The sequence below is a fragment of the Alosa sapidissima genome, chromosome 18, assembly GCF_018492685.1.
Source record: "Alosa sapidissima isolate fAloSap1 chromosome 18, fAloSap1.pri, whole genome shotgun sequence".
Classification (NCBI taxonomy): Eukaryota; Metazoa; Chordata; class Actinopteri; order Clupeiformes; family Clupeidae; genus Alosa; species Alosa sapidissima.
The window spans coordinates 3,268,438-3,296,170 of NC_055974.1; the positions used below are offsets into that span (position 1 = coordinate 3,268,438).

Below are 27,733 nucleotides of genomic sequence, written 5' to 3' on the forward strand. Positions count from 1 at the left end.
TGTGTATGTATCTAATATTTGTGAGATACATCAACACATCATAAGCTATATTTGTTGATGTAAATGTGTATGGAAATGGGTGTGTGTATGCATTTGGAGAGAGCGTGTATGTATTTGCATGTATAATATGTTTTGGGTATGGCTTTGATGTAAATGTGTGTGTGTGTGTGTGTAATATGTTTTAGCATTTGTGTTGTGTAAGCATCTTCAGCATTTGTATTGTACAAGTGTGTATGCGCATATATGTGTATGTGTGAAGGGCATATGTGTGTGTGGTTGTGTGTGCCATATGTTTGGCTGTGTGTGTGTCGTATGTCTGGGCGTGGTTGCAATGATGGAGAGCGTGGAAAGCGCTGACTCGGGGCAGTTCTGACAGCAGATCTTTACCACCTGCAAGCCCCTTGCTCCCTAGAGAGGGTCAGGGCAGCCCCGCATAAGTGTGTGTGTGTGTGTGTATGTGACAGAGAAAGACAGACAGACACACACTGCCCACATGCTCTCTGCTCCCTAGGGAGGGTCAATGCAGATATCGCAGCATGCTTTGCAAGCCTGTCACTTATTACACGCACTCCCACAGACACATTCACTCATCACATTTCAGGAAAGCACTTGAAGGGAAATCTGATCTGCAGCATCTGATTAAATACCCATCCAATCTGATCTGATCACATATAGCTCATGATGGATAAGCCCCCCCCCCCCCCCCCCCCCCACACACACACACACACACACACTTTCTCTCTCTCACACACACACAGTTATCTGTAAGATCAAAGTAATGATAAGAATGTTAAGGATGATCTTGTTTGGCTTTTAGCCACACACATTAAACACATACACACTCACTCCCTCTCGCATACGCATACACACACACACATAGACAGACAGACAGACACACACAAACACAGAGAAACTTTCAACCATATGATGATTCAGTTTCCCCTTTGGCAGAGAAATGAGATGTTGACAATTAGGTGTTCATTTTAGAGAATTAGAAGATCTAATCTCATCATTCTCCTTTTTCTTACATGGAGATTAAGACTAGCCCAGAACAGTGTGTGTGTGTGTGTGTGTGTGTGTGTGTGTGTGTCTGCACTTGGCGCAGGGTGTCTCCAGACACTTGTCTAGCCTCACCTTCTGTCTCTCCTTGCTGATCTGATGGGTGGCCGGACACACACACACACACACACACAAACAGCTTTTTAAGCTGTGAAAGCCAGTCAAGCTCCCATCAGAAATTGGCCTTAAAAGAAGCAGTTATATCCTCTGCATCAAGATGACATTCATTCTTAATTACCGCAACATGTGTGGGTGGGTGTGGGTGTGTGTGTGTGTGTGTGCAAGTGTTGAGCCTTTTTCAGCAGGTTTACGCTCTGAAGCACCGAACAGGGTTTTCAAGAGAAAGTGGGGCAGGTTTGCCAATGCACCAACCACTCACACGCACACAAACACACACAGTCTTAAATTCTTTGGCACAGGTCAGGGGCAAAGACAGATGGAAGTGTGTGTGTGTGTGTGAGAGTGAGTTAAAGAGTGACAAAGAGAAAGAGAGGGAGAAAGAGAGAGAGAAAGAGACAGAACCTGACATTGGCTGCCCCAGAGAAGGAAGCCATTTGTAGTCATTCACTCTAATAGACTTAGGATCACTGTAGTCAACAGCTACTTCTCTGGAGCCGACCTCTAAGGCAGGAAAGGCAGTGGAGTTTAGGGCACTGAAGTGTAGTAGTAGGAAGACAGTGACAGTTTCAGGATAAGCCATTCTGCACCCTGTGTTCCAGCTTATGTGTCATACTTAACATGTAGTAGCCCAAGACACTCCTCACACTTCTGTGAAATTACGGACCAAAAAGAACCTCTCCCACACACACAGACACATGCGCGCACACACATGCACGCACGCAGTGAGTCAATGACTCTCAAATCTGCCCTTTAATCAGTGAAGTCTGCCACCAAATGCCAACATCACTGGATTACACTCGGCCTCCCGTGTCCTACAACAAAACAAACATTCGCTCCTCTGCCTCTCTCACCTCTCCCTGCCTCTCTCACTTGTCCTTTCTCTCGCTCACCCCCCCCCCCCCTCCCTCCATCAAGCATGCTGCGATCACAGCACGGTGGTGGTGTGTGTGTGTGATGTTTGTTTTGTTGCACGTCGTACAGAGCAGGGGGCTTAATCCCCTAATCCCCACAGACACAGGGGTCATAATCTACAGAGCTGCGCTGACGCAATGTGCCCGCGCCACATCGCAGGAGTCACGGCACCACTTTGGGACCTCACGCTCACCCTCTGTTGCCCTTGCTACCCCCCCCCCCCCCCACACACACACACACCCCACCCTAAACAGATGGGCCACACGGGAGGCTTTGGATCTGGCGTGACCAAAAAGATCCTCGGATATAAATATTTAGCAGTTTTCTTTCTTTTTCATGTATCTCCTTTATATTGTATAAGTCTTTGATGAGAGAGAAAGACAGGAGAGATGATTTTAAAGACTAGGTTTTGCCTGTAGCTTGTAGATTATAGTAATTCTGCATTATGTTAACCTATAGCCAATCCCTAATTCTTTACATTAATACGGAGACTATGTACAGGGGGATGATAGCTGAGCAGGTTATGCATCTGGCACACCCCCACACTTTTGTTCAGACTAAGGTGCTCAGAGGCCAGCAGTGGTATTGATCCAGCAATTGACTACACTGCGGGGAGCTGACACAGACGTTAGGGATTACAGCTATGTGCCTGTGTGTGTGTGTGTGTGTGTGTGTGAGAATGTGAGCTGACGCAGCTCTTTCATATTGCAGCATGGTGTGTGTGTGTGTGTGTGCGTGCCCGCTGTGTGTTCGAGCGACACAGAGCTGACACAGCCGTTTGGGGTTATGCAACAGGCACAAACCAGCTAATTTGTTGCTGTGCTAATGTAACTGTGTGTGTGTGTGTATTGGACAACAGATCATATTTGTATTTACATTTACCTGGCATGCTGACAAAAAAGCTACCAGGGCACCGACACACAAACATAATCGCTTGTGTTCTTCTGTGGATGTTCTCTTGAGAATGTTCCTGTCTACAGTATATGATGCAAAGCAGATTCACACTTTTTCATTGTCTGTATTTCTCATCTCTCTCTCTTTCATTCACGTTAGCTCACTGTTAAGAAGTCTTACTATTTCATTACAGCCATTTGAGTAGCACTCATCACTTTCTCTCCCATAGACACAGACCCACACAATCATTATATTCACGCTGCACACAATGCCAGACATTACCGCAGATTTCCACTGTGACCTCTGTCACCAAGCAGCTATTCCTTATCAGGACTCACACACAAAAAAACACCTGCCACATTCTCTCTTTGTTTCTTGATCAAGTGTACACAATGCAGTGCTGACAATCATGTGCATTAGAGTTGCCAAGGCAACCCAGGTGGCTACTTTACACCAGACAGCAAAGGATGTAGTGAGAAAGCCAGGGCACCATCTTTGGCAGAGTGTTACCATGGAAACTGTATTTATAGTTGAGCAATCTAACCAAAGTTTACATGCATAACAGAGCAAGGGAAATTAACATATTAGCCCTTGTCCTTTGAGCTGCAAATATAACAGGATATTTTAATGATCTGATGGCTAACTGTAAATAATTATAAACCTACAAAATCTCACCAACAACTGATATCTACAATAAGAAAGTCTATCATTTGAATTTGAAGGGGGTTACTGAAGCAGTGCTGAATTTAGACTTTAGACTAGTGAAGGGGTGATTCTTAGCATAACCATCGGGATTGAGTGTGCAATTGTAATGATAGTGTAATCATATGACTAGACAGGCATGAATTATGAAGTGAGACTGAGAACAAGTGTATCATCTGAATCAAAAAGAACTGACAGTAGGCATAGGTCCTATCTTTGCATAACCACAAAGAGTGGTTGAGAGTGCAATTATGAAGTTAGTACTACTGCCATGGCATCTGTTAGCATAACCTTTGTGACTAAGTCTAACTGTCATGATAGTTTAAGCATGGTGGTTGTGTGCTTCTCTCGTATTAAAGGGATATTCCCCCATTTGGGGAATTACACTAATTTTCCACCTCCACTTGAGTTAAACAGTTGATTTCTCCAGTTCATCCAGCTGTTCTCCGAGTCTGGCAATACCACTTTTAGCTCCAGCCTAGCATAGATCATTGAATTGGATTAGACCATTAGCATCTCGCCTGCTAGCATCACACTTAAAAGTGACTAAGATTTCCAGTAATTTTCCTATTTAAAACTGGTCTCATTTCAAGTTAGAAAGTGTAATAAGACAAACAGAAAAGGAAATGTGGCGATTTTCTAGGCTGATTTGACATGGAACTATACTCTCATTCAGGCATAATCATCCAGTCATTAGATAGATAGATATTGATCCCCAAGGGGAAATTCAAGCAATTAACCAATTTGTCTGCTGCAGCTCAACCTTGTGCTGGAAGTTAGCCTACGGGGACTATTTTCAGGTGCTGCATGAGATCATTGTGCTGCTGCGCCCATGGTACGTTCGCAACGTTCCTTGATTATTACGCCGGGATGAGAGTATAGTTCCATCCTTCGATCTATGCTAGGCTGGAGCTAAAAGTGGTATTGCCAGACTCAGAGAACGGCTGGATGAACTGGAGAAAGGTAAAAATCAATTGTTTAACTCAAGGGGAGGTGGAAAATGAGTGTAATTCCCCAAATGGTGGAATATCCCTTTAACTAAAGCAATTAAAGAATATAACTGTATAACCTTTGAAATGATTAGCCTAACCAATGTGATTGACTTGCCTACAATGGTGATAACCGTGGTGTTGACCGTTTCCATGTGCCCCCCGCCCCCCTCTGTCCAGGTTCGTGCTTCTGGGTGGCCATGCTGGAGGGCCGCATAGTGGGCATTGTGGCGGCACAAGGCCGCGAGGACGACAACACGGTTGAGCTGCGTCGCATGTCGGTGGACTCGCGTTACCGGGGCAAGGGTATCGCCAAGGCACTGGGCCGGCGTGTGCTGGAGTTTGCCGTGCTCAACAACTACTCGGCTGTCGTTCTGGGCACCACCGCAGTCAAGCTGGCGGCGCACAAGCTGTACGAGTCGCTCGGGTTCCGGCACGCCGGCGAGAGCCAGGACCACACACTCCCCGGCACGCCACGCTCCACGCTCCAGAGCCTCTTCTTCCAGATCCGCTACCACCACTACCGCTTGCAGCTCCACGAAGAGTGAGGTGGAAAGAGAGAGAGAAGAGCGAGCAAGAGATAGCAGAGAGGAGATATAAGACAGAGAGGGGGGAAGGTGAGAAGGAGAGGGGAGGAAAGAGAGAGGAAGGAAAGTAAAAGTCTTCAGGCAATGATTTTTGGCTACCCCTCCACCAGAAACCCTCTTTGGCTTTTTTTCCCCAGATAATCTTTTTATTTTATACTTAAAAAAAAAAAACAATAGCATTGTGAGTGTTCAGGCAACAAGCAGTAGTACCTCTGTACATTTAGATCACTTGATGTTATATTTTTTTCTTTCTTTTTTTTGTTTTTCTTCTGTAGAACAAATGGGACCCTGTTTCTTTTAATTGCACTTGTGTTTTTCCCCACTCTTCGTCCTTCTATCATTCGATCCCCCTGCCATTCATCCAAGCTTCACCCTCCATTTGGATCATCAGCATTCCACCAGTTCCAACCATTCATTTCCTCTCCGAACAAAAGCCCTGCACGCGGCCCACCCATCCCGCCCCTATCTGCCTCTGGTGGCCATTTTGTTTTGGTCGGTAGAGAGTGGGCAGACCACCACCACAGACCATCAGACCTCCATCACCAAGGCAACCATTCTTGAGCAAGCCAGGGGTCAGATGTTGGCCCCTGCAGCCACGAATGGGGGTCATGACTGAAGCACAGCAAGTCATCCATAAACGTGTGTGTGTGTGTAAGTGTGTAGAAAAGTGAGTGTATGAGAGGAAAAGGGACGAAGGGACAGTTAGAGTGTGTCCCAGTACTCTTATTTCTTGGAAGCTCTTCCTGACACTTCGCCATTTTACATCTCTTTGAAGGGCCTTCTCTATTTTTTTTTTTTAAAAAGCCTGCATTCCTCTCTCATATTAATGTTTTCATTCATCCTTTAACCCTGCCTTCCCTTGTCCATCTTAGGCCATGTAAACTGTAATTTTATGTGTATGTGTGTGCGTGTCTGTGTATAGAAAAATAGTCCAAACACCTAATTCCCCTCACAAAAGAATGTTGAGAGCTAGCGATTGGTATATCACGTCCAGTCCCCTCTGCTCTCTAACTGTTAGCAGTGGACGATGCCCCAGTATGTAAGAGTGTTAGTAAGATGAAGGACTATCCACCAATCTCAGCATTCCTGTTTGTGCTCTCCATCCCAGGAACAGCCCTGACCTGTGGAGACACTTCAAACTAGAGCAAGTCTCAAACATCTATAATCAACTGTGAGGCTACAGTTGACTGGGCAGAAATGGGCAATGGCTTAATATGTTCTCCAGAGCCTGTCTGTGTTCTCTTTTTTAGTAGAGAAACTGCTGTATCTTTATGGCTGAGCCAATGCATTTGATATACTCAGCTCTTAAAGGGAGGAAAGATAAATATTTGTCCTTCCCATACACACACGCACACACATATTAAATAACAAGTGTGTGATTCAAATGAAGAGCTAAACACGTAACTGCAGCCATCTGCATAATTAGTGGTTAGGTGAATTTTTATGACTCGTTTTGATAATTTTCTTTCATGAAACTTTTTCAAAATGTATAACTACATTAATATAGGAGAAAAGTGATTTCCTGATATTGCTACACTTAAAAGCAATATGTTTAAAACAAAATTACATTTTCTTTCACACAAAGTATTTGAAAACACGAAAAGTTTGCAGTCTCCAAGCTATTGGAAGAAAGGCTCGGAAAGAAGTTCGCGTCTTGAAAGGCATCTGAGCACAAAATGTGAATAATTTGGATATATGACAAATTATACAACATATATACACAATATACCAATATTTATAATGAATATACGATATTTGTAGATGAATATACGTATGTGTATGCTGTGAAAATGCATATCGCCATGTCTCTCCATATCCAAACAGAACCAGCACTGGGAGATTCAACACAAGCCTCATTTGTGACATACTCTTGTATAAAGTAACTAAACCTAAAATGTGATAATTAATAATAAAAAAAGAACTAAAAAAAAACTTTGCGTAGAAGTACAAAACGTAGTAATGCAAGAAAACTACATGACCCTGCAGACCTTCCCTGACTTGACTTCTGTACTCCTCCTTTACCCCACCCCCCATTCCATTGATCTGACTGCAACCCTGAGCTATACCTACCCTCCACCCCGCCCCCATTCAGACTTCCCATCTTTGTGAGACCCCCCTCCACCCCGCATGCTCCCCCATCCAGCCTTGCTGTGCTGCTTCTATTCACCTGAGCTCGTCACCCAATCCCATTATGGCCCCTCTGTGATGTCATCGCTGCAGTCTAAGCACTGTGGCTCGGCTCAATCATATTACCACAAAGGGCCAGTGGGAGGCTTGTGTGGGGGGATTTTTGGAAGGACCCTGATCTGGGGGGGGGGGCTTGCCGAAAGAAAAGAGGAACAAGAAACACAATCGCTAGTCTGCCACGATGACATCACGGCCAGCAAAAGTAGAATGCAAAAAAAAAAGCAATGCAAGTGTTTTTGGCATGTTTCTGTGCCTGGTGTGTGTACACTGCCTGCCCTGAAGACAACAATTAACCTATGTCTAAAAAAAAAAGGAAAAACATGAATAGCTTTTTTTTCTTATCTGAGCATATAAACAAACGTGTGTTTCTTTTCAGAGAAAAAAAACTTACTGTAAATTACTGCATGAGAACGTCTTTGACAAGTGAATAAGAAAAAAAAAAAACTATTGACCCTAGCTCACAAGAAAGTCTTAATAGTGGAATGTTATTTCTTTTCCTTACGGTCATCTCAGTTTACTGCTGTTTCAGGCCCTTAACGGCATATGTGTGTGTGTGTGTGAGGGGCTTCACTTCACTCACAGAGAAAAAACATCCAGAGATTTTTGTTTCTTTTCCGCTTATCTCACTGTAGCATTTCATTTCTTCGTTTGGTAATTCTGGCATTCAGCATTAGATCAGATTAATCTGAAGATGGCATAATGCACACAAATGCTTAGTCGCTTACGTCACCCCTCAAAACAGAATTCCACAGAGTATGCCCTTAGCACAGTCTGGAATTATAACTGGAATTCTAGAGTTCTGCTCAAAACAGAATTCCACAGAATATGCCTTTAGCACTGTCTGGAATTAGAACTGGAATTCTAACCAGTTCCAGTGTAGTCACAAACTGAGCCATAAGTTTTGTCACTGGACTAACAAAGCACCAATTTCCCTTTGATAGGCACTAGTGGAGAGTTCACCATGACCTCTAAATGTCCAGGTTTAGCTTGTTCTCCTAAATGCTCAAAACGATGTCTCCAAAACACCTTGTTCCTTCGGGACATGCGCCTCAGATGTCTTTGTCCCTCTTTAGTGAAGACATATCACTGACACAGGTAACTCAAATGGCACTGAATTGGGACAGAGAATCTTTTCGGCCTCTATCTACATAACTGGCAGTTCTGTATCAAAGAGCCTTTTGGGGGTCACTGTAGAGGTTACCTCATAGGGCCCATGTGAATGTAGAAACTGAGTGCAGAACATGTTTAAAGGTCCTCGGGGAAAAAGATGACAAACAAAGCTACGCTACTGGATGTCATACTTGGCTGTCATGCATGCCTTCCTTGATTGCAAACCACTGACTTTCTAGTAAGAATAGACTTCAGAGCGTATAAGTCTTAGACTTCTTGTAGGCAAACCATGTGTAAGAAAGGGAAAGATGCCCGTACAGATGGAAGTAATTCTGCAAGCTCTAATGCTCAAGGTCTCTGACTCAACAGCCACGTCTACACTAGAATAAAATCAGCAACAATTGTGGTAAATAGAATTAGAACACAGACTGGCTCGACTATCTTCAATATCTTTTAGCTTGTGTCGTGAACCCTCTCTTCAAGGTTGCAAAGGAAAGGAGAGCAAGAAGGAAAACGGATAGCCATAATGTAACTCCATATCAGCTTGATTTTTCATGTTAACTCAGCTAATATTATAGGGAATTCCACAGGGCAAGCCAATCTAGACAGGTGTTAGTGTTAAAAGGAGTACTCTGATTGGCTGAAGCTTGTTGCTCTCAACGAATGTAGGCGGGGCTGTTGTTGCATGATATTGGCAAGACGGCCGTCTGATCATCCGATGTTTTACAAACTGCTCTGATTAATTTTTTTCTGTCTGCCTGTGGCTCTGTTAATCTCAAGGCCCGAATGTTTTCTTTCCTCTCCGGCCTTTCTTTTGCTTTTTGCTATCAATGAACTGATGAATGGAAACACAACAAAAGGAAACACTTGAAAGAGCAGCTGAGAACTACCCCCTTCTTTTTTTCCTGGAGCACATGAAAGAATGGCTTTTGTGTGCAGCTGCCGTAGTCCTACTGACTGAGAGGGAAGAGAGAAGGAGAGACACTAAAATGGACCTCAGTAACGTGCTAGAGAAGATGGCTGCCACTGGAACGTTCCATTGTGAGATTGCGTAGGGGGTATAAGAGGGGAAGGCCTCACTGCTGGTTCAGCAAGGCTGCCCTACGTTCCCCACCTCTGGGAACAGCAGGATGGTACAACTGGACATGCCAAAATGTGAAACCTTTTCTCTCTGTATCTCCCTTTCTTTCTCTCTCTCTCCCCCTCCCTCCGTTTCTGACTTTCCAGATGGAAAGTACCCTATTCATCTACAGCTGCAGGTGCCAAGAATGCTGAAGCACTTGTGGTACAAAAAATGTGTCTTCATAATTATTTTGCTTCATAGGTTATTTTTTAAAATTGTAACTGTTTTTTTGCTAATCTTGTACTATATGCATCTGTATGTAAATGAATGCTCATATATATATTGTATTACAATGATTTGTGTATTTTTTTTTTTTTGGTTTTTGTTTTGAAAGATGTAATTTGCCAAAGGTGAGGGATATTTGCTGCATTTTTTTTCCAATGTTCTGTCTTACAAGTGTGTGCAAAGCGCTCACCTGCTCTTGTGCCCTGCCCACGTGCCATCTTCTCAAGCAATAAAAGATCCACACCAACCAACCCCGAGGTTACGAAACGCAAAAATTATATAAAACAAAACATAAAATAATTATGCTGCATCGGTGTTCTATCCCTTAATCCTACACATGCCTGACAGTCGCTGTGATGCTATTATTGTTGGCATGGAAACATCACCATGGGCAAGTGAAGGCCTGATTGGTTGTGATTGTGCAATGATATTTTTTTCCACCCCATTTTTAATTGTCATTTATTTTTTCCTAACTCTCCGACAACATACCCAATGTTTCTGTTTCTGTGTTGTTTTGAGGATTAATTCTCCAGTTAATTGTGTGTTGCACAGACTGCCAGGCTCCTTTGCGAATAGAACCATCACTCGTCCTGTAACTATGGGGATGGGGTTGGGTGCCTGAAAGCTGTCACCGTTCTGAGCTCTGATTGGTCATTTTCACACAGCCCTCTCTCCCAAGTCGCTGGGACTGGAGCATGTCATAAAACTAATTTCACAGTATTGATCACTATGGATGAAATGCAAGTAAGACAATATTTTCCCCTCCTAGTGCTGGGAGCACTCTATGCTGCATCTCAATGGCTAACTAATACAAAGCTTTTATGATTTTCTGGCAAGAATTAAAACATATATTACTTTTTTATTCACATTTTAATAAATGTAAAGTTGTAAAGTGTATTTTACTGTAAATAGCATCCGGGGGATATTTTATGGTCCTTTTGTAACAGAAACTATATTGAAAAAAAAAAATTAGCCTTACTTTAAAATGTTTACAAAGATGGGGAAAATAAACAAAACCACATTTAACAACTGCAGCTACTGGCAGACTTTTCAAGCCAGGCTAGGCTAACTGAATTCAAATCTGATCAGCTTAATCTGGTCACAGCTTTCAGGTCCCCAGTCTGTTCTCCAAGCTTCAGCCTTAGCAAGGGTCTGTCTGTAGTAGCATGAATGCTAACAGTCACCCAATTGAAAATGGGGATGTTAGCGGCTATGCTAATGGCTAGAAGGCCCCTGCTCTGCTGTAGAGCCAATCAAAGGCTTACTTTACCTTTGATCTCCCCTCACCCCGCACCCACCATCTCTGGGTCCTGACCTTGTGGCCTTTGTTGGTCACTAGGGAAACGGAAACCCACAAAAAAGCACATAAGGAGAAGGTATGCAGCTACATGAGGGGGCTGACAGATGTGTGTGTGTGCATGCATGTGTGTGTGTAATTGCATGTGTGTGTGAGTGAGAGTGTTTGGTGATGGGATGAGATAACCCCTCGTGTAGTTGCAGGGGGAGCTGGCTCTCTGAGGCTGTTTGTATTTACAGGTGTAAGTCTTTTTTTTTCCTGGTTATTTCCATTTGTTTTCTCAATTAGACTTTCTGGATGTTTCTTTGAGAACTGCTGTAATTTCAGATTAAAACCAATTCCTCTTCACCCTCTTTAGTTGAACAGGAAACATTGTAAAGATGTAAAGAACAGATTTCCTGCATTATGAAAGAACTGGATGTACATATTGTATCAATTAAAAACACATAAAGCTTGAATGGTCTTCTGAAGTTATACATTAAGAAAAAAACATAAATCCTACTGCCACCCAGCCATACATGCTCAGACACAAAGGGTATGCACAACAAGCTATGCAGAAACACATACACTTGCCTCACTTAGCTGAAAGCATATAACCCAGGAGTCACCCCCCATAACTACAGCGATGGAGGCCTTGATATCACTCCGTTGCCCTGACAACAATAGCCTTTAGCCTGACCCTTGGCTTCTGAGAGTATCAATTAGAAATCCATAACACACACACACAGACACACAGCTTCTCTTGGCCCTCATCTCAGGCTTTTGTTCTGACAGGAGGGGGGGGGGGGGGGCTTTGGGACTGATAGATACACACATGTCCCTTATGGACCCTTCAGAAAAAGAATGATAAAGGCGCGTGAGACAGTACTAGATCACACTGGATTCAGTAGATGGCTGGTACAGATTTCAATACAGCATTCAGCATACAAATGAAGGTTCTACGTCAAAATAACAGCATCTCATTTTGGTTCTTACCATCCAGAGAGTATTTACTATCTTGCAAGAACCAAACATGGATCATGGTAGAACCATCTGCAAGCTGCAAGCAATTCAAGGGTGAATAGAACACTCCAAGGGATCATTACTACCCCCCCCCCAAAAAAATAGCACACAAATATGAACATTAAAGTGACTTTCACGGAAGTGTATTGTTTGATTCACAAATGTGAACTTCAGCTGTACTTCTTCAAAATGTCAACACATCATCACTCAGCCTTCAGACACCAATGCAGGAGAGAGGGCAATGTTACCTTAGCCTTTCCATTACAAAGGTTAACAGAACTGAATGCACGTTCGAGGTGGTAATCAAACAGCAATAACTGGCCCTGTCGTTGAGATTGTTTGGTCAGCCCCTTTCCATCTAGGCTGGCGATGCTGTTTGCAAGCAGTCCACTAATATGGAGGAGACAGTACTAGGTACATAGTTTCATAAGTCTAAAATATATGTAAAGAGTCGCCACTGGTCAGGGTCTTATGTAGTATAATTAAGGGTCTTGGATTATGTAGTGATTACCAATGTTTTGATTGCTTGATTCTTACTTGAAAAGCCTAGCAAGGCATTGAAAGCGTGAGTGATTAATGGCCTTTGCACACTCCATATTTTTGTGCAAAATTGACAAATGAAAAATAAATATGACCTCAGGTTGTGTCAGTCATACTTGCACACTGACTCTAAAACTTGTCAGTCCAAAAAGTTTTTATTTTTTTTTAACAGGTTAGATTTATAACCCATTATACAGATGTTTTTCCTCATCTGTATAATGTTGAATACATTTTTGACTGCAGCATTCTGAATTTGAAGGACCAAGACAATGTACAAGAAATTACGGCTTTCAGTGTGCTTAAGCTTTAAATGAAGTAGACGTGTGTGAATGAGAAGGATAAAGTGTGAGTGTAAGGGAAGGAATGTGTGCGTGTGTGTGTGTGTGTTTGGGGCACTGAAAGGGCTATGGGGACCTGGTGCCCCTGCCAGCCCCAGAAAAACTGGGTCAGTGGGCCTGGCAGTGCTATGGGCACATTTCTGTGTGAGTGTGAGAGTGTGTGTGTGTGCGTGTATGTGTGTGTCAGAGTGCCTGTGAGTAGAGGCTGTGAAAGAGAACTCAATGACAACTCAATGAATTGTGTTCGCTGTGAAAGAGAACACAATGAGGCTGTCAACTACAGCAAACAAAGAGAGAGAGAGAGAGAGGAGTTTAGAGGAATTTGTGGGGTGAGTTTGTGCCAGAGAGTGTGGGGTGGGTGTTTGCCTAAGTCTGCCACTGTAACTGGTTTCAGACCCCAATCTTAGCCAGGAGAGAGATGAAGTTCACTGGGGTCATCAAGAGACAAGTGGGGCTCTCAGTCAATCTCCTTGTCAGCATCGGCAGAATGACAATACACAATCAGCACATACTGGACAACTGGACACAATATAAAGTACTGAATAAATATATGTATGAATACATAAATAACAGGTATGCATGCAAATACATTATAGAAATACATTAATCACATTTTGAAAGATATTTGACATTTGAATAAACATATCAACTGTTCTCTAGTCTTTAGTTTCTCCCTGGGTAACAAAATACAGGGATGAACAGGCAAGCAGATTAAAACATGTCAACAAGAGAGATGGAAAGAAACTATTTTCAAAGTGGTGGAGAAAAGAGAGAGAAAGAGAGAGAAGAAGGATAAGTAGTCCAAAAAAGAGGAACTGGCGTGATCCAGTCTGGATCTCCTACCGTTGCCCTCGGATACAGACGAGAGTGCTAGAGGAGCTGCAGCTGCTCGGTTACCACGGCAACGGGATGCAGCAGAAAAAGCGAGAAAGAAGGAGTGAACGAGTGAACAAGTGAGTAAGCGAGTGAAAGAGTAATACGTTAAGGAGAGGAGAAGGGAAATGGCTGACAAGAGGGGGTGTAACTGAAGGTGTTAGATGCAAAGAGAAGGAACAAAATGGTAGGAACCTGAAAGAAAGAAGTGAAGAGAAAAGAGGGTAACAGAGGTGAGAAAGAAAGGAGAGAAAGAAAGAAAGAAAGAGTCAATGAAAAAAGACAGAACGAGACCAGTCAGTCAGAGGAAGAAGTGCATGGGAGGTACAGCTCAGACATGGAACCCCAAGAAGATCCACTTGACACCACCACCTTCAGGGGGACCTAGGACACACACACACAGACAAAGACACACACAGCAGACACAGGAGTTTAAACATAGCAACCACACATGCACACACTCATGATTTGAATGAACAGCACAAGCACATTCACACACTGACACACAAACACACAAACACACATAGGACTCACAGTCAGATGAACTCCAAGGCTGTCTATGTGCTGGAGAGACTCCATGGTACTCTTCACCAACACTAGAACACAGACACACACATTTCATTAACTACAGACACACTAATCTATATTAATTATAAAGAGACCTACAAACAAATCATAACTACATAGTTAATAACACCATAATGACATTGTAATAACCTTTTTTCAACTCTGCACTTATCTAATAGGCTCTTATTCGTATATGTGTATGTACATATCTCACTTGTCAGTAGACTGATAAGAGAAACATAACTGTCAGTCATCAAACCAGTGGCTGAGCTACATTTAGGCAGTTCATTTAGTTAATCAGGTGTAAGTTTGACTTTTGTTTCCATTTCCTTACTTACAGCTCCTCAGGGCTAAGTCATAAGCACATCTGTGACTTAAACTTAAATGCCTGGCTCATCTTCAGAAGATATGTGTGTGTGTGTGTGACTTTGCATCCTTAAAGTTCACATAGATTTAGGAATAGCTTCTTTCCCAAAGCAATAACTTTTGTAATGATGCAGTTGCACTGTTACTCAGCACTTTATCCACATTAGACTATTTATAATGCACTTAATGTGAGATTGGACAAGTTGCGTTTTTATGTTTATGGTTATGAATGTGCTTCCAGGAATGATGAGTGCCTACTATGAATGATGGGTGAGATGTATTTTGGTACATGTGTGAGTGAGAATGTGGACGTGGATGTTCTGATGTGTGTGTCTTTGTGTTTGCAATGAATGTGTTATGAGATGAGTTTTATATACAGTATGTGTTGCAATGATGATGCACCCTTACTAGAGTAGCTCTCCAATTTCATTGTACTTAAATGCAATGACAATAAAGGCATTCATTCATTCATTCACATTCTATGCTGTTCATAAACTTGGATGACTGTACTGTTACTTAGCGTAGTAAGTAGCTCCTACTTTTAAGTGTATGTTAGGTTCATTATACCGTGACTTGAGGACAACTTCAGAGCAGGAAGCTTTATTCTTGGTGTGTGAATGTGTGCGTGCGTCCGCGTGAAAGGACAGAAACCGTGATGCAACAAAGGAGAGGTGACAGGTTCAAACTCACCGGCAAACTCCTGAAGCTGGTATTCCTCCACCTCAAACAGAAGCTCATCATGGATCTGTGCAACCAGCCTAGCAAAACATACACACAAGCTTACATACATACATAGAAAACATACAGTACACATATGAACCTATGCACACACACATGCAAGTGTGTACGTACATACACTTAACACACACATGCTACCACATTATCTTCGCAGACACACACAGACACACACACACATACACTGATAACTTCCCACTCCCCAGTAGGAATGCAGGATGTTGGTCTGAAATTTTACATTTGTTTTCATCAGTTTTCACTTGTTGCTAAGCAACACGATGTAGGTTAAAGATACTGAATTACAACTGGGGTTCAGGGGTCTAAATCTCTCAAGCCGTTGGGCTATTAAAGAAAACCGTCATAGCAGAAGACAATTTTAACCTCCCTCCATTGATCACCTCGGCATACAGATATTGACTAAATAAGATATGATGCCTATGTTCATGTTTATGGTTCTTAGCAGATGCTTATGTCCAAAGTGACTTACAATGACCTCAATAAACATTACATTAACATTACAGTTTTAAGTAGTAGTCAATTTTGAATAGACAAAATAAAATTCAACAAAATAATAACAACAACCATAAACGAACCAAAACTCTGTAAGAATGAAAGACACTTTCTTGAAGATCCCAAAACAATTGCTAAAATGAAGATTAGTAGATAAATCATTCCACCAACAAGGGATCACAGATGAAAAGAGTCTTGACTGTGACCTCGTAGTGTTGATGGAAGACAGACATAGCAGATGCCCATCAAAGGACAGCAGTGGGCAACAGGGGACATAGAGCTGGATCTTAGAATAAAAAGCACAAGGGGAAGAACCAGTAAGTGTCCTATAGGCCAGAGTGAGGGATCTTCATTTAATTCACCAAAAAACACAGAAAATCGAATAAAGTAATGATCAGGTACATGTAAGGAATTAACCGTAGGATTCCGTAGTTGCGTGGCAGAATTGCATCAAGGTCCTTACCAGCTTGATGTGAGTAGGAGGATGATGTGAGATTGAATTAATCAAGTTGGGACAAGATGTCAACTGAAAGAGAGTTGTCCACATCAACTGTGTGAACTTCCAGTCGTTAGAGACAAGAAGTTGGACAAGACATTGAAGACTGCTGGACTGACTGGACTTATGTCATTTCGTTCGTGCTGCCTTTTTACATACAGTAAGGCCGCTTTTTAACTTGATTGCATACAACAGGGATGTCTTGAAAGCACATTGCTGCAAGATAAAGGCTAGCTCAATGAACAGCCAGGCACAGGACAATGTGAGACGAGACTTTTCTTAGAAGTGCCTTAATTGTGCCCTTGCTTGATGGACTCATGCAGATAGACTTCCAGAAGAGTACGTCTTCACATAAGGGCTGACACTTCCGCTGACGCTCCAGCACAATAACTCATTTAACCCTTAGAACGTGATTGACGCAAAGTGCGTCAAAAAACACACCCTTTCTTCTCTGTTACATTGCTCCGGAACTGTTCATCGCAGCGAGATGAAACCTTTATTGCATGACAGCGCAGAAGTGGTAGCCTAGAAATCTAGACGCGCCCCTAGTGGCAAATATAATTTGCTGCCAGGGCTAGTCTAGCAACTCTCCGTTGGCTTGTGAGCTCCAGAAATCGAAACTTAATCAGGACATTGAAATCGTGTATAGAGTCGTTTGGTGGGCTTAACATAATGATTGATGGCAGAGTTGCAACGGTTTGGCTTGAATTCCCTGCTACTTGAAAACAAATATCCTATTGCATCCTATTGCGTGCAGAGGGAATTTGAAAGACAACTGATTATCCCGCCCCTCGGACTGAGCACTGCGAACGGTGAGTGCCCAGACCCTACATTTTAATGTGTGTCTGGCTCGCCAGGCTACAGAAGTGGGGCTTTCCAAAGAGACTACACATTTGTCTGTACGATGAAGTACGAAAATAAAAACAAATCATGAAATTAAATCAAATTGCATCATATTTACAGTCTATACTTCTCTGCGTTCACCTGCGCACCCATTACTCTCGTTTGAATTACTCGCAAACCCGTGATCGCATAGATATGGAACGCATATCAGATGAAAGAGGGGACACAGGGCTATCCATTGGTACCATGTTTATCGATCATTCTGGCTTATAAAAACAGACGAAGTCACTGCAAAATAATAACGTCATGTACACAAACCAACGCTGCACACCCATTACTCTTGTTTGAAATACTTGCGGACCCGTGATCGGATAGATATGCCACGCATGTCAGATGAAAGAGGAGACTCAGAGCTATCATTTGATACCAAGTACATCCTTCTGGGTTATAAAACAGACGAAGTGACAGCAAAATAATAACTTCATATAGCTTGACTTACCCCACATTTTTGTCTGTTCTTGTGGCAAAGCATGTTTATAATCCAAGGCTATCGTGTGTTTCTCTATCTATGGCAAAGAATGTTCATAATCCTGTTTTGAGATCCTAGCAAATTCCTGCATGGCATCCAATTCAAGGCTCACATTGCATCCCAATTTGTTCAACAAAGAAACACCTTTTTTGCCTTTACTTTGTTCATGGCAATGCAGTAAAAAGTTGAGAATCATTATGAGTACATACACCATAGGCACGCAGGCTAACACGCAACCTCGGGTCAAGTCAGGTCAGATTAGTTCGTGTCACAGATATGGAGCGCAGAAAGGTCATTTTTCATCACTAAATAAAAAAATGGCATTTATTTCCGTAAATCACACACCACATATTTCTGTAAATTGCTCAGCCCCAGAGTATCCCTCAAACATGGCAATTATATTGCCTGATTCAGGACAGTCTGCCCTACACACACATGAAATGCATGTAGAGCTATGAGCTTGCTGTGGTGAGATACATGTCGAAATATAAGAATTTTTATAATACGCTTTTTAGATCTGGATAACATAGACTCTGCTGAAAAAAACAATATATAATATGTGTGTGTGACACTTACAATGACCAGAATAAATCCTTATGAATAAAGGTAGTGAAAATGCCCTAAAAACAGCTTAGGGTTCTAAGGGTTAAATACATAAAAGCCTAATTGATCACAGCTGAAAACCAACCCCTCGAAATGTTGCGACAACAATGCCAGTATTTGCACAGTTAAACAGTCGGCCCTGATAAGTAAGTATAGTAAGTATATATACTCTTTTGATCCGGTGAGGGAAGTGAGGGAAATTTGGTCTTTGCATTTATCCCAATCCGTAAATTAGTGAAACACACTCAGCACACAGTGAACACTCAGGGCCAGATGTACTAACGCTTTTGCGCCCACTTCAGGCGTATTTGTTTCGCAATGTGCGTGTAAAATCATCGCGAGGTATGTACAAACAGGCCGCAATGATGTAAAAGCGCAAACTGCCTGTCGCGGGAGCTGAAAGTGGCAGATTGCGTTTGTCATGTCATGCATATGCATTCATGGGAGGATCCAGGGGAAAGTGGGAGTTTAGCGTAAAAAGATGGGAGGGGAAGAGTAAAGAGCGCCTAATTATGTATTCCGCGGTATGTACAAAGAAAGCTCCTGAAAGCGCACGTCTATTCTGCGCCTAAATATTTCCGCCTTGTAAAAGCAGTTAATCCAAATTACATTTCAATGCGTCAATAAGAGAACCTTTCAAAGATAACAGAATCGATATTTAGAGCACCCGTTTTTGTGGTGAAAGTATTTGTACTACCAAAAGCAACCTCAACTTTCGTTGGCCTTTCGAATGTCTTACTTTCACTTTGACGTCATTCACTTAAACTTTCCTACTTGCTAGATTTGACCAATCTTCCATAGCCTACGTGCACAAGTAGTTTGAGTAGAACTACTGATCTTCATTATTTCCCTGCTTGTTTACATCTTATCATGTATGGTATTATTTCATGATCGCTAAACGTTTGATTCTTTTTAATGTTGTCATCAGTTAACTTCATTCAACTGCGCTTGTATGTAGGCGCTGCCATTCAGTTGTGCGTTTTTGGGCAGAGAAAGGTGCAGTTTACACTAAGGATTTAAGGATCGATAAATACGGAAAAACGGAAACTTGGGTCTGACAGCGTTCGCCATCTGTGGTGTGTCCATGACGCTGATAACGCTACGTTCGCAAATGTACGTACTGTACATCTGGCCCACAGTGAGGTGAAGCACACACTAATCCCGGCGCAGTGAGCTGCCTGCAACAACAGCGGCGCTCGGGGAAATAAACTCTGGGGTGATAAATAGTTTATATTGATATTATCAATATGCCACATCTGAAACCACACGTGATGCCTCAGGGGTGTACGTTTCTCAAAAATGTCTATTTGTGCATGAAAAGTGTGAGTGTCTATGGTGGTGGGGGGTCTATGTGTGTGTGTGTCTGGTGTGAGGGGGTCTTGAGTGGATGGTTGACTGCGGGGTCTCAGGCACGGGGGAGTGGGAGGCAGACATGAGGAGAAGCTGTCTGCTCTAACACAGATTAATGTCTGCACTGCTGCTGCTGCTGCACCAGTCTCAATCATATCACTTACTCAGGGAGAGCGAGAGGGAGAGAGGTAGAGGGAGGGAAAGAGAGAGGGAGAGAGAGAGAGATGAGAGTGATGAATAAGGGAAAGATGTGGACAGAAAAGTGTGAGAAAAAGCTAGAAGAGAGAAAGAAAGGGGGGAGGTGACTGAGAGCCTTGGAAAGATAGAAGGGGGGATGAAGTGATGGGGAGATAAACAAAAGATAAACAGAGAGAGAGGGGGGGGGGGGGGCGAGAGCTGGACGGAGAAAAAAAAATGGAGTTATATTTAGTGATTAGAATAGACTTGAATAGAATTAATTTAGTTCAACATGTTTGTTCGTTTGTTTGTTTGTTTTTAGCTGTTTTATGCTGCTGTAATGCTCAAGCCAATAAAGCTTAAAGGTAAACTATGCAGTATTGGCAATTTCCTTACTGCTTTCTCGGTTTTTGCTTCTTTTTCGCTGGCTCTGTCATGATGAATGTCTGAGAAACTCCGTCACTACCTTTTTCTAGCCGGTGCTTGGCGTGTATGTGTATTTGAATGCAGTAAAGCAATTTGTTACACTCGTTATACTTTCTGACACTGAGGCCGTCGGCCCGCCGGCCCAAAGTTGCAAGGGTGGTTTTTCCGCTCACAGGCGCTAGGGGGAAGCGAGACGGCCATCATTCAACCCGAAAAAAGTCATATAACCATTCCAATGACTCTGAAGCTGTTAAATGAAGGTAAATTAAGCTAAAAAACCTGCATAGTGTACCTTTAAACTGAAATTGAACATTAAATGAACAGGAAAAGAGAAGTTAAAGGAGAGACTGAAGAGGTTAAAGAGGTCACAGTGGTAAAGAGGAAGAGGAGAAATGGAGACAAAATTATATGAAAATCAAATGAAAGAGAGATGAGTGAGAGAAAAGCGGCAGAGAGAATGAGTTGAAAGAGAGTAGAGGGAGAGAGAGAGAATGAAAGAAGGAGAAATAAGTGGGAGAGAAAGAGGGAGAGAGATAAAGGACAAATGAAAGAGAGAAGCGAGAGAGAGAGAGAGAAAATGAGTGAGAGAAAGATTGAAAGAGAGAGAAGCAGGAGAGAGTGAGAACGAGTGAAAGGATGCAGAGGGCTCCCACAGTGCTTATTAGTGCAGACAGCATGTCTGGCCAAAATGGCCTCCACTTGTACACCCCATCAATGCATTAAGAAAACACTCGTGTGAACAGCCTGTGAACAGCCTCTGAAAAACCATAAAGGAAAAAAGGAAATTGTGTCCAAGGATGGACAGATAGATGAATAAAAAAATTAATGGATAGAGATAGAAGGAGAAGTGTAATTAAGAGATTAGTGGATGGATGGAGGGATGAATGGATAAAGCAAATAGAAAGAGGGAGAACTGTATTGAAAAATAAGTCCCACGCACTTGACCCGTGGTCATTGAGCATCTAAACAGTGGAATAGCCTACTTTGCCAACATTTATGGTTTGCTGATTCTGTGAATTCTTTTAAAAGGCAGCTGAAGACCGTTTGGGTAATCTGCACTGTATGTATGTATTTCCAGCATGTTCTGTGTAGGTCACGGGTAATCTGCACTGTATGTATGTATTTCTAGCATGTTCTGTGTAGGTCACGGGTACGCTGGCGAGTCACGCCGTTCCAGCATCTTGTTCTGTTTGTTTCACCATTTCATTTCATTTCATTAAATTATTTGTTTGTGTCTATGTCAAGTGAGTAGCCACTGTGCTGGAAAAAGCACTATATTGTTATTATAGTGGATGGAATCCACTATCTTGAAATCTCCTGGCTTCTTCTTATTATACTGGATGGAATCCACTATCTTGAAATCTCCTGGTTTCTTCTTCTTCTTATTATTATAGTGGATGGAATCCACTATCTTGAAATCTCCTGGCTTCTTCTTATTATTATAACCTTTTCTTTTTACCTTTTCAAGAATTAATGCGACTCCGCTTAACGTACAGACATGTTGAAATAATCATTCTGAAGGTCTGGAGTGGGGCAAGAGAGTTATTATTTCAGAGTTGTATAATTTTTAAAAAAAGTTTATACTTTTTGAGAAATAGAGGATTAAAAATGTTAAAAAGCTCATTTTCCCCCCATAGACTTCAAAGGATGTGATGTCATAATGGCCTAAAGGCAGCTGCGCTTGTTAAGCTCCCAGAGTAGTTCCCGGGCTAATTAGAACACTGGCACAGGTGTCACCTTTGAATTCAACCGTCTCAGCTTCTAATGCATACAATCTGGTGCTCCCTAAAACTACACATCCTGTGTTTCCCGTGTGTGCCATGACTTGCTTGAAAGATTTCTGCACATCAGCCACTGTGAGCATTAGGCCTGGGTCAGAGGGGTGAGAAATGGAGGGGGCTCTTACTGGAGGTTTGATGTTAACCTCAAAATGTGTATAGAACTGGTTTAGCTCATCTGCAAGTGAGGGGTGAGAGACTTGGATGTTGGATTTCTTCCCCTTCAGATCTGAAATCATGTGCAGTCCCTGCCACATATTCCTTGAATCATTCCCTTCCAGCTGTTCCTCAATCTTGTGCCTATATTCTCTTTTTGCTGCTTTGATTGTTTTCCGCAGGTCATATCTGGCTTTTTTCTCCAGCTCCTTGTTTCCAGAGGCAAACGCACAATCCCGAGCTCTGAGAGCAGATTTTACTTGGCTATTTATCCATGGTTTTTGATTTGGATACATTTTGACTGTTTTTGTTGGAACAATATCTTCTACACACTTCTGTATGAATCCTGTGACTGTCTCTGTGTATTCATCTATATCCCCATTTGATGCATCACGGAACATGTCCCAGTCAGTGCATTCAAAGCAGCCTTGCAGTGCACTGTCTGATTCCTCAGACCAACAGCAAATGGTTTTGACAGTGGGTGGGCTCTGTTTCAGTTTCTGCTTGTAAGCTGGAAGGAGCAGGATAGAAGAGTGATCCGATTTGCCAAACGGTGGGCGGAGGAGGGGCTTGTACCCATCGCGGAAGGGAGTATAGCAGTGGTCTAGCGTGCGATTTCCACGTGTGTTTACATCTATGTGCTGGAAGTATTTGGGCAGTATCTTTCTCAGAGATGCGTGGTTGAAGTCGCCTGCAATGATAAAAGCAGCCTCTGGATGTAAGCTCTCCGTTTTGCTGATAATCGCGTACAGTTCTTTTAGCGCGAGCTCTGCATCCGCTTGCGGTTGAATGTATACTGCGGTTGCTACAACAGCCGTGAATTCTCTTGGCAACCAGAATGGACGGCAGAGAATGGTGAGATATTCTATGTTTGGAGAACAAAAAGACTTGATCGAGTGGATATTCTTACTGTCACACCAAGCGCAGTTAACCATGAAACACACCCCTCCACCCTTGACTTTACCCGATAGTTCTTTTGACCTGTCGGTCCAAAACACAGAGAAACCAGTGGGAGAAATAGCATGGTTTGGCGCATCTTCCGATAACCAAGTTTCCGTGAGACAGATGATATTACAGTCCCTAATTTCTCTCTGAAAGGAGATCCTTGCACGCAACTCGCACATCTTATTGTCCAAAGACTGAACATTGGCCAAAAGGATGCTTGGGAGCAGTGGTCGATTTGCACGCCGTCTCAGTCTCACTAATACACCGGCTCTCCTACCTCTTCGGCGGCGGCGGCGTCTTGTCCATGGCAACAGTGGGGAAGATGCGTCCCGAGTGAGTGCGGGGTCCCAGTTTAGAAACTCCGGCTCCACATGAGCTGACAGTGAGTTGTTTATGTCCAGTGATGTCACTCTGTCATACTGAATAAGACCGCTTGCTTTTTGTAGAAAAATGAAGTATATACATAGTAATGTTATCAAAAATAGATAGGAAAGATGAGGAGCGAAAAACAAAGCTGCCATTTTCGGCGCTATTGTTACGTATTGTCACGTACGAGTGTTATATTTCAAGAACGCCTTGACACAGGTCTTTTGGTATGAGGGTTAGTATGAACTCAAAGATTAAGCTCTCTAAAACTACACATCCTGTTTAAGTGTTTCCCGTGTGTCAAAATAAAAGTCACAGCCAAACCCTTCTGAACATTTCAGGTACATTTTTAGCATTTTTGAGCAATCCAGTCTGGAGAAAATCAACCTTATATCAGGTGTGCGCCAGTTATTTCTGCCGCTGCTGTTGGCCGGTTGCAACTTACGCTCGTCAATACGTCATCGACACGCCTCTTTATGCAGACAGGATTCGATCCCCATTTCGCGCCCATAGACATGAACTACGACGAAGTATCTTGCTCCGCCTTAACAATCTTTGCTTCAAATTTGGTACAAGTGTTTGTATGGACTCAAAGCTGAAGTGAGTTGATGTTGGAGGTCAAAGGTCAAAGGTCAAGTCAATGAACACTCTGAGTGCAATGTCTCAAGAATTCCTTGACATACGTGCCTGAAATTTGGTATGAGTATTTGGATGGAGTCAAAAATGAAGTGAATTGATGTTGGATGTCAAAGGTCAAATGTCAAGGTCAAAAACACCTTGAGTGTTATATCACAAGAACGCCTTGCCACACAAGGTCTTTTGGTACGAGGGTTTGTATGAACTCAAAGATTAAGTGATTTAATGTTTTTTTTTCCAGGAATTTCCCCACCAACTTTAGCAGCTTTCCACCCACTACTGTAATTCCTCTGGCATTACATTCTAGTTACAGTGCATTAAAATGCACTGTACTGTTCTTCCTAGGCAACTTCTTATTACAGTGCATGAAAATGCACTGTACTGTTCTTCCTAGGCAGCAACAACTTCTTATTATTATTATTCCGCTTACCACTTTTTCCGTACGCAATTTCTCTTGAACAGTTTAAAGGTCCAGTATGTAGGAAATAATGGAAAATAAACTGTAACCATTCCAAAAATGATCACCATATGTTGTCAGAGAGTAAGGAAACACAATGAATTGAAGTAATGGCTTATTTGACAACATTACTCTAACCCGTAAAACCCATGAAAAAAAATGAGTTACGGGGCGGAATCTCTTGAAATTTTCGTTTATGTTTTGAACGATTAATTCTAGAATAGCGTATTAATAATGGGCTAGCACGTCCTCCTATTTGGGTTGCCAAATTAGCAAAGGCCAACTGTCAACAGCTGTCAGTTGTAGTCATGAATGCCTACGAGAGGCAGGCAAATTTCCAAAATTAAAACAAGAAACAAATTAAGTGGACATCGGAGGAGCTTCCTGAGATGGTGACGTCTTAGTCAAACGAAGAATATCAAGTCTGACGCAGAGCTGGCCATATTTCTCCACAACAGGTAGCCTAGGCTTCATCTGCATCGCTAACTTCAGCTAAATATGTTACGTTGGTTAGAGAGGTATGTTTTGTTTTCACATGTTTCCGTAATGTGTAGCTAGGTCATGGTTGAAGAAACGTTAAAGCAGCTGCAGGTCAACGAACGTTAGCTAAGTCTTCATTACATCTGGCAACCCAGAAGAGGCTCGCGTCTGGTAGTCTTGAGAACGTTCACCAGCGTTTTGATTTTGGCCTACAGAACGTTCGGTAACAATCCTACAAATCGCACCTTTAACTTAGAAACTTCATTCAAACGTTGTAACGTAGGTCTTCAAACGGACCAAGCTGCTATGTCTTTTCAACTTTGAAACTTATACTTTTTAAACTATTAAAGAAAAACTTTTAAAAAATCCCCAAAGACTTAACATTGGCGATTGTGACATCATAATACGGCCATTAAGCAATTAGAATCCTATGCCAGGTGTTCAGGCCACCTGCAGCCTCAGGCTTTAAGCATACAATCTGGGTCAATTAAGACTACACATCCTATTCAACTTTTCCTATTCCTTTGCCCAAAACTGTTTCAAAATAAAAGTCCTCACTACAATAATCCACTGTTAAACAATTTAACCCATTAAACTACTGAACTTTTTATATTCAACTTTTAAACTATCATTAAACTATCTATTAAACTAGCTGTCTATCAACAACTTTTAACTTGTCATCAACTATGTCAACACTTGTCATCAACTATGACTCCTACCCACTGTAGCTAGTCAGCATTGTTAGCATAGTTAGCATTTTTAGCAAAACTGCTAGAAAACATTAGTTAAGTAGCATGGTTAGCATGTTAGCATTGCTAGTTAAAATTGTTAGCATAACTGCTAGCAAACATTAGAGCCATTCCAAGTTTTAGTTATCGTCAAATATCTACCTATACACAGCCATTAAACTATTTGAATATCAACATTCATTAAACTTTCAGTCTGTCAACAACTTTTAAACTATTTACATTCAACTTTTAAAGTCTACTCTTAAACTATCATTACACTATCTATCTATTAAACTAGCTGTCTATCAACAACTTTTAACCTATCTACATTCAACTTTTAAACGGTCTACTTGTAAACTATCATTAAACTATCTATCTATTAAACTAGCTGTCTATCAACAACTTTTAAACTATACATTCAACTTTTAAACGGTGTACTTTTAGACTACCATTAAACCATCTATCTATTAGCTGTCTATCAACAACTTTTAAACTATCTACATTCAACTGTCTACTTTTAAACTATCAACTTTTATTAAGCTTTGCAACTACCATGTCTATCCTAGCATCACCGTAGTAACCATCTCTGTATTATCTATTTTAACTATACATGATATTTTACATCACATCTTTTGCATTTTCATGCACTGGTAATTCCTTGGAATGGCATTTCTAGTTACAGTGCATAAAAATGCACTGTACTGTTCTTCCTAGGCTTCTTCTTCTTCTTCTTAATCGTCTTCTTCTAACGCAGTTAATGTAGCTTCAACCGTTTAACGTAGAAACTTCATTCAAACTATGTTGCGTAGGTCTTACTTAGGACATGGGGGCTTTGTATATTTCATCTTTGTAACTTTTATACTTTTTAAACTATTAATTTAGCCTAGAAATCTAGACGCGCCCCTAGCGGCAGCAAATTACATTTGCTGCCAGGGCTAGTCTAGCAACTCTCCGTTGGCTTGTGAACTCCAGAAATTGAAACTTAATCAGGACATTGAAATCGTGTATAGAGTCGTTTGGTGGGCTTAACACAATAATTTGCAACGGTTTGGCTTGAATTCCCTGCTACTTGAAAACAAATATCCTATTGCGTCCAAATTGCGTGCAGAGGGAATTTGAAAGACAACTGATTATCCCGCCCCTCAGACTGAGCACTGCGAACGGTGAATGCCCAGACCCTACATTTTAATGTGGGTCTGGCTCGCCAGGCTACTATTAATTATTAACTTTTATAAAATCCCCATAGACTTAACATTAGGCTGATGACATCACAATGGACTAATTAACTTGATTTGCACCTGTATCAACTTCCAGCTGCTAATCTAGGCCCCATCAAAGAATCAGTTCAACTGATTGCACCTGTATCAACTGCTTTCTGTTGAACTAGGCCAACTCTCTCTGTGTCTCTCCATTCTACAAGGATATAAGGCACATTTCATCCAACTTTCTATCCATTCATCCTCTTCAAACCATTCACTCATCCACCCATTAAACTATCCATCAACATCCATTAAACAATCTGCCTATCAACATCCATTCAACTTTCTGTCTATCAACATCCATTACACTATCTACATTTTTTTAAACTATATACTCTGTCTCAGGCTTTAAGCATACAATATGGCTC

At 42.0% G+C, this 27,733-nt stretch overlaps 2 protein-coding genes across 8 annotated transcripts in view; one reads left to right on the forward strand and one right to left on the reverse strand.

The window, feature by feature from the left end:
- nat8l (N-acetyltransferase 8-like) overlaps positions 1-11,663 on the forward strand; it is a 26,028-nt gene extending 14,365 nt beyond the window's left edge. Inside the window, exon 3 of the mRNA XM_042069795.1 lies at positions 4,857-11,663. Within this exon, the coding sequence (XP_041925729.1) occupies positions 4,857-5,224 (368 nt within the window). The 3' untranslated portion in view covers positions 5,225-11,663. The remainder of the gene's footprint in view (positions 1-4,856) is intronic.
- A 1,332-nt stretch (positions 11,664-12,995) lies between these two features.
- The window catches only part of poln (polymerase (DNA directed) nu), a 115,542-nt gene continuing 100,804 nt past the window's right edge, over positions 12,996-27,733 (reverse strand). For all 7 annotated transcript variants that reach the window (XM_042070244.1, XM_042070238.1, XM_042070239.1 and 4 more), the window contains 3 exons: positions 15,582-15,649; positions 14,493-14,554; positions 12,996-14,342 (listed from right to left, as the gene is read on the reverse strand). In XM_042070244.1, coding sequence (XP_041926178.1) covers positions 14,256-14,342; positions 14,493-14,554; positions 15,582-15,649 — 217 coding nt within the window. In that variant the 3' untranslated portion in view covers positions 12,996-14,255. The remainder of the gene's footprint in view (positions 14,343-14,492; positions 14,555-15,581; positions 15,650-27,733) is intronic.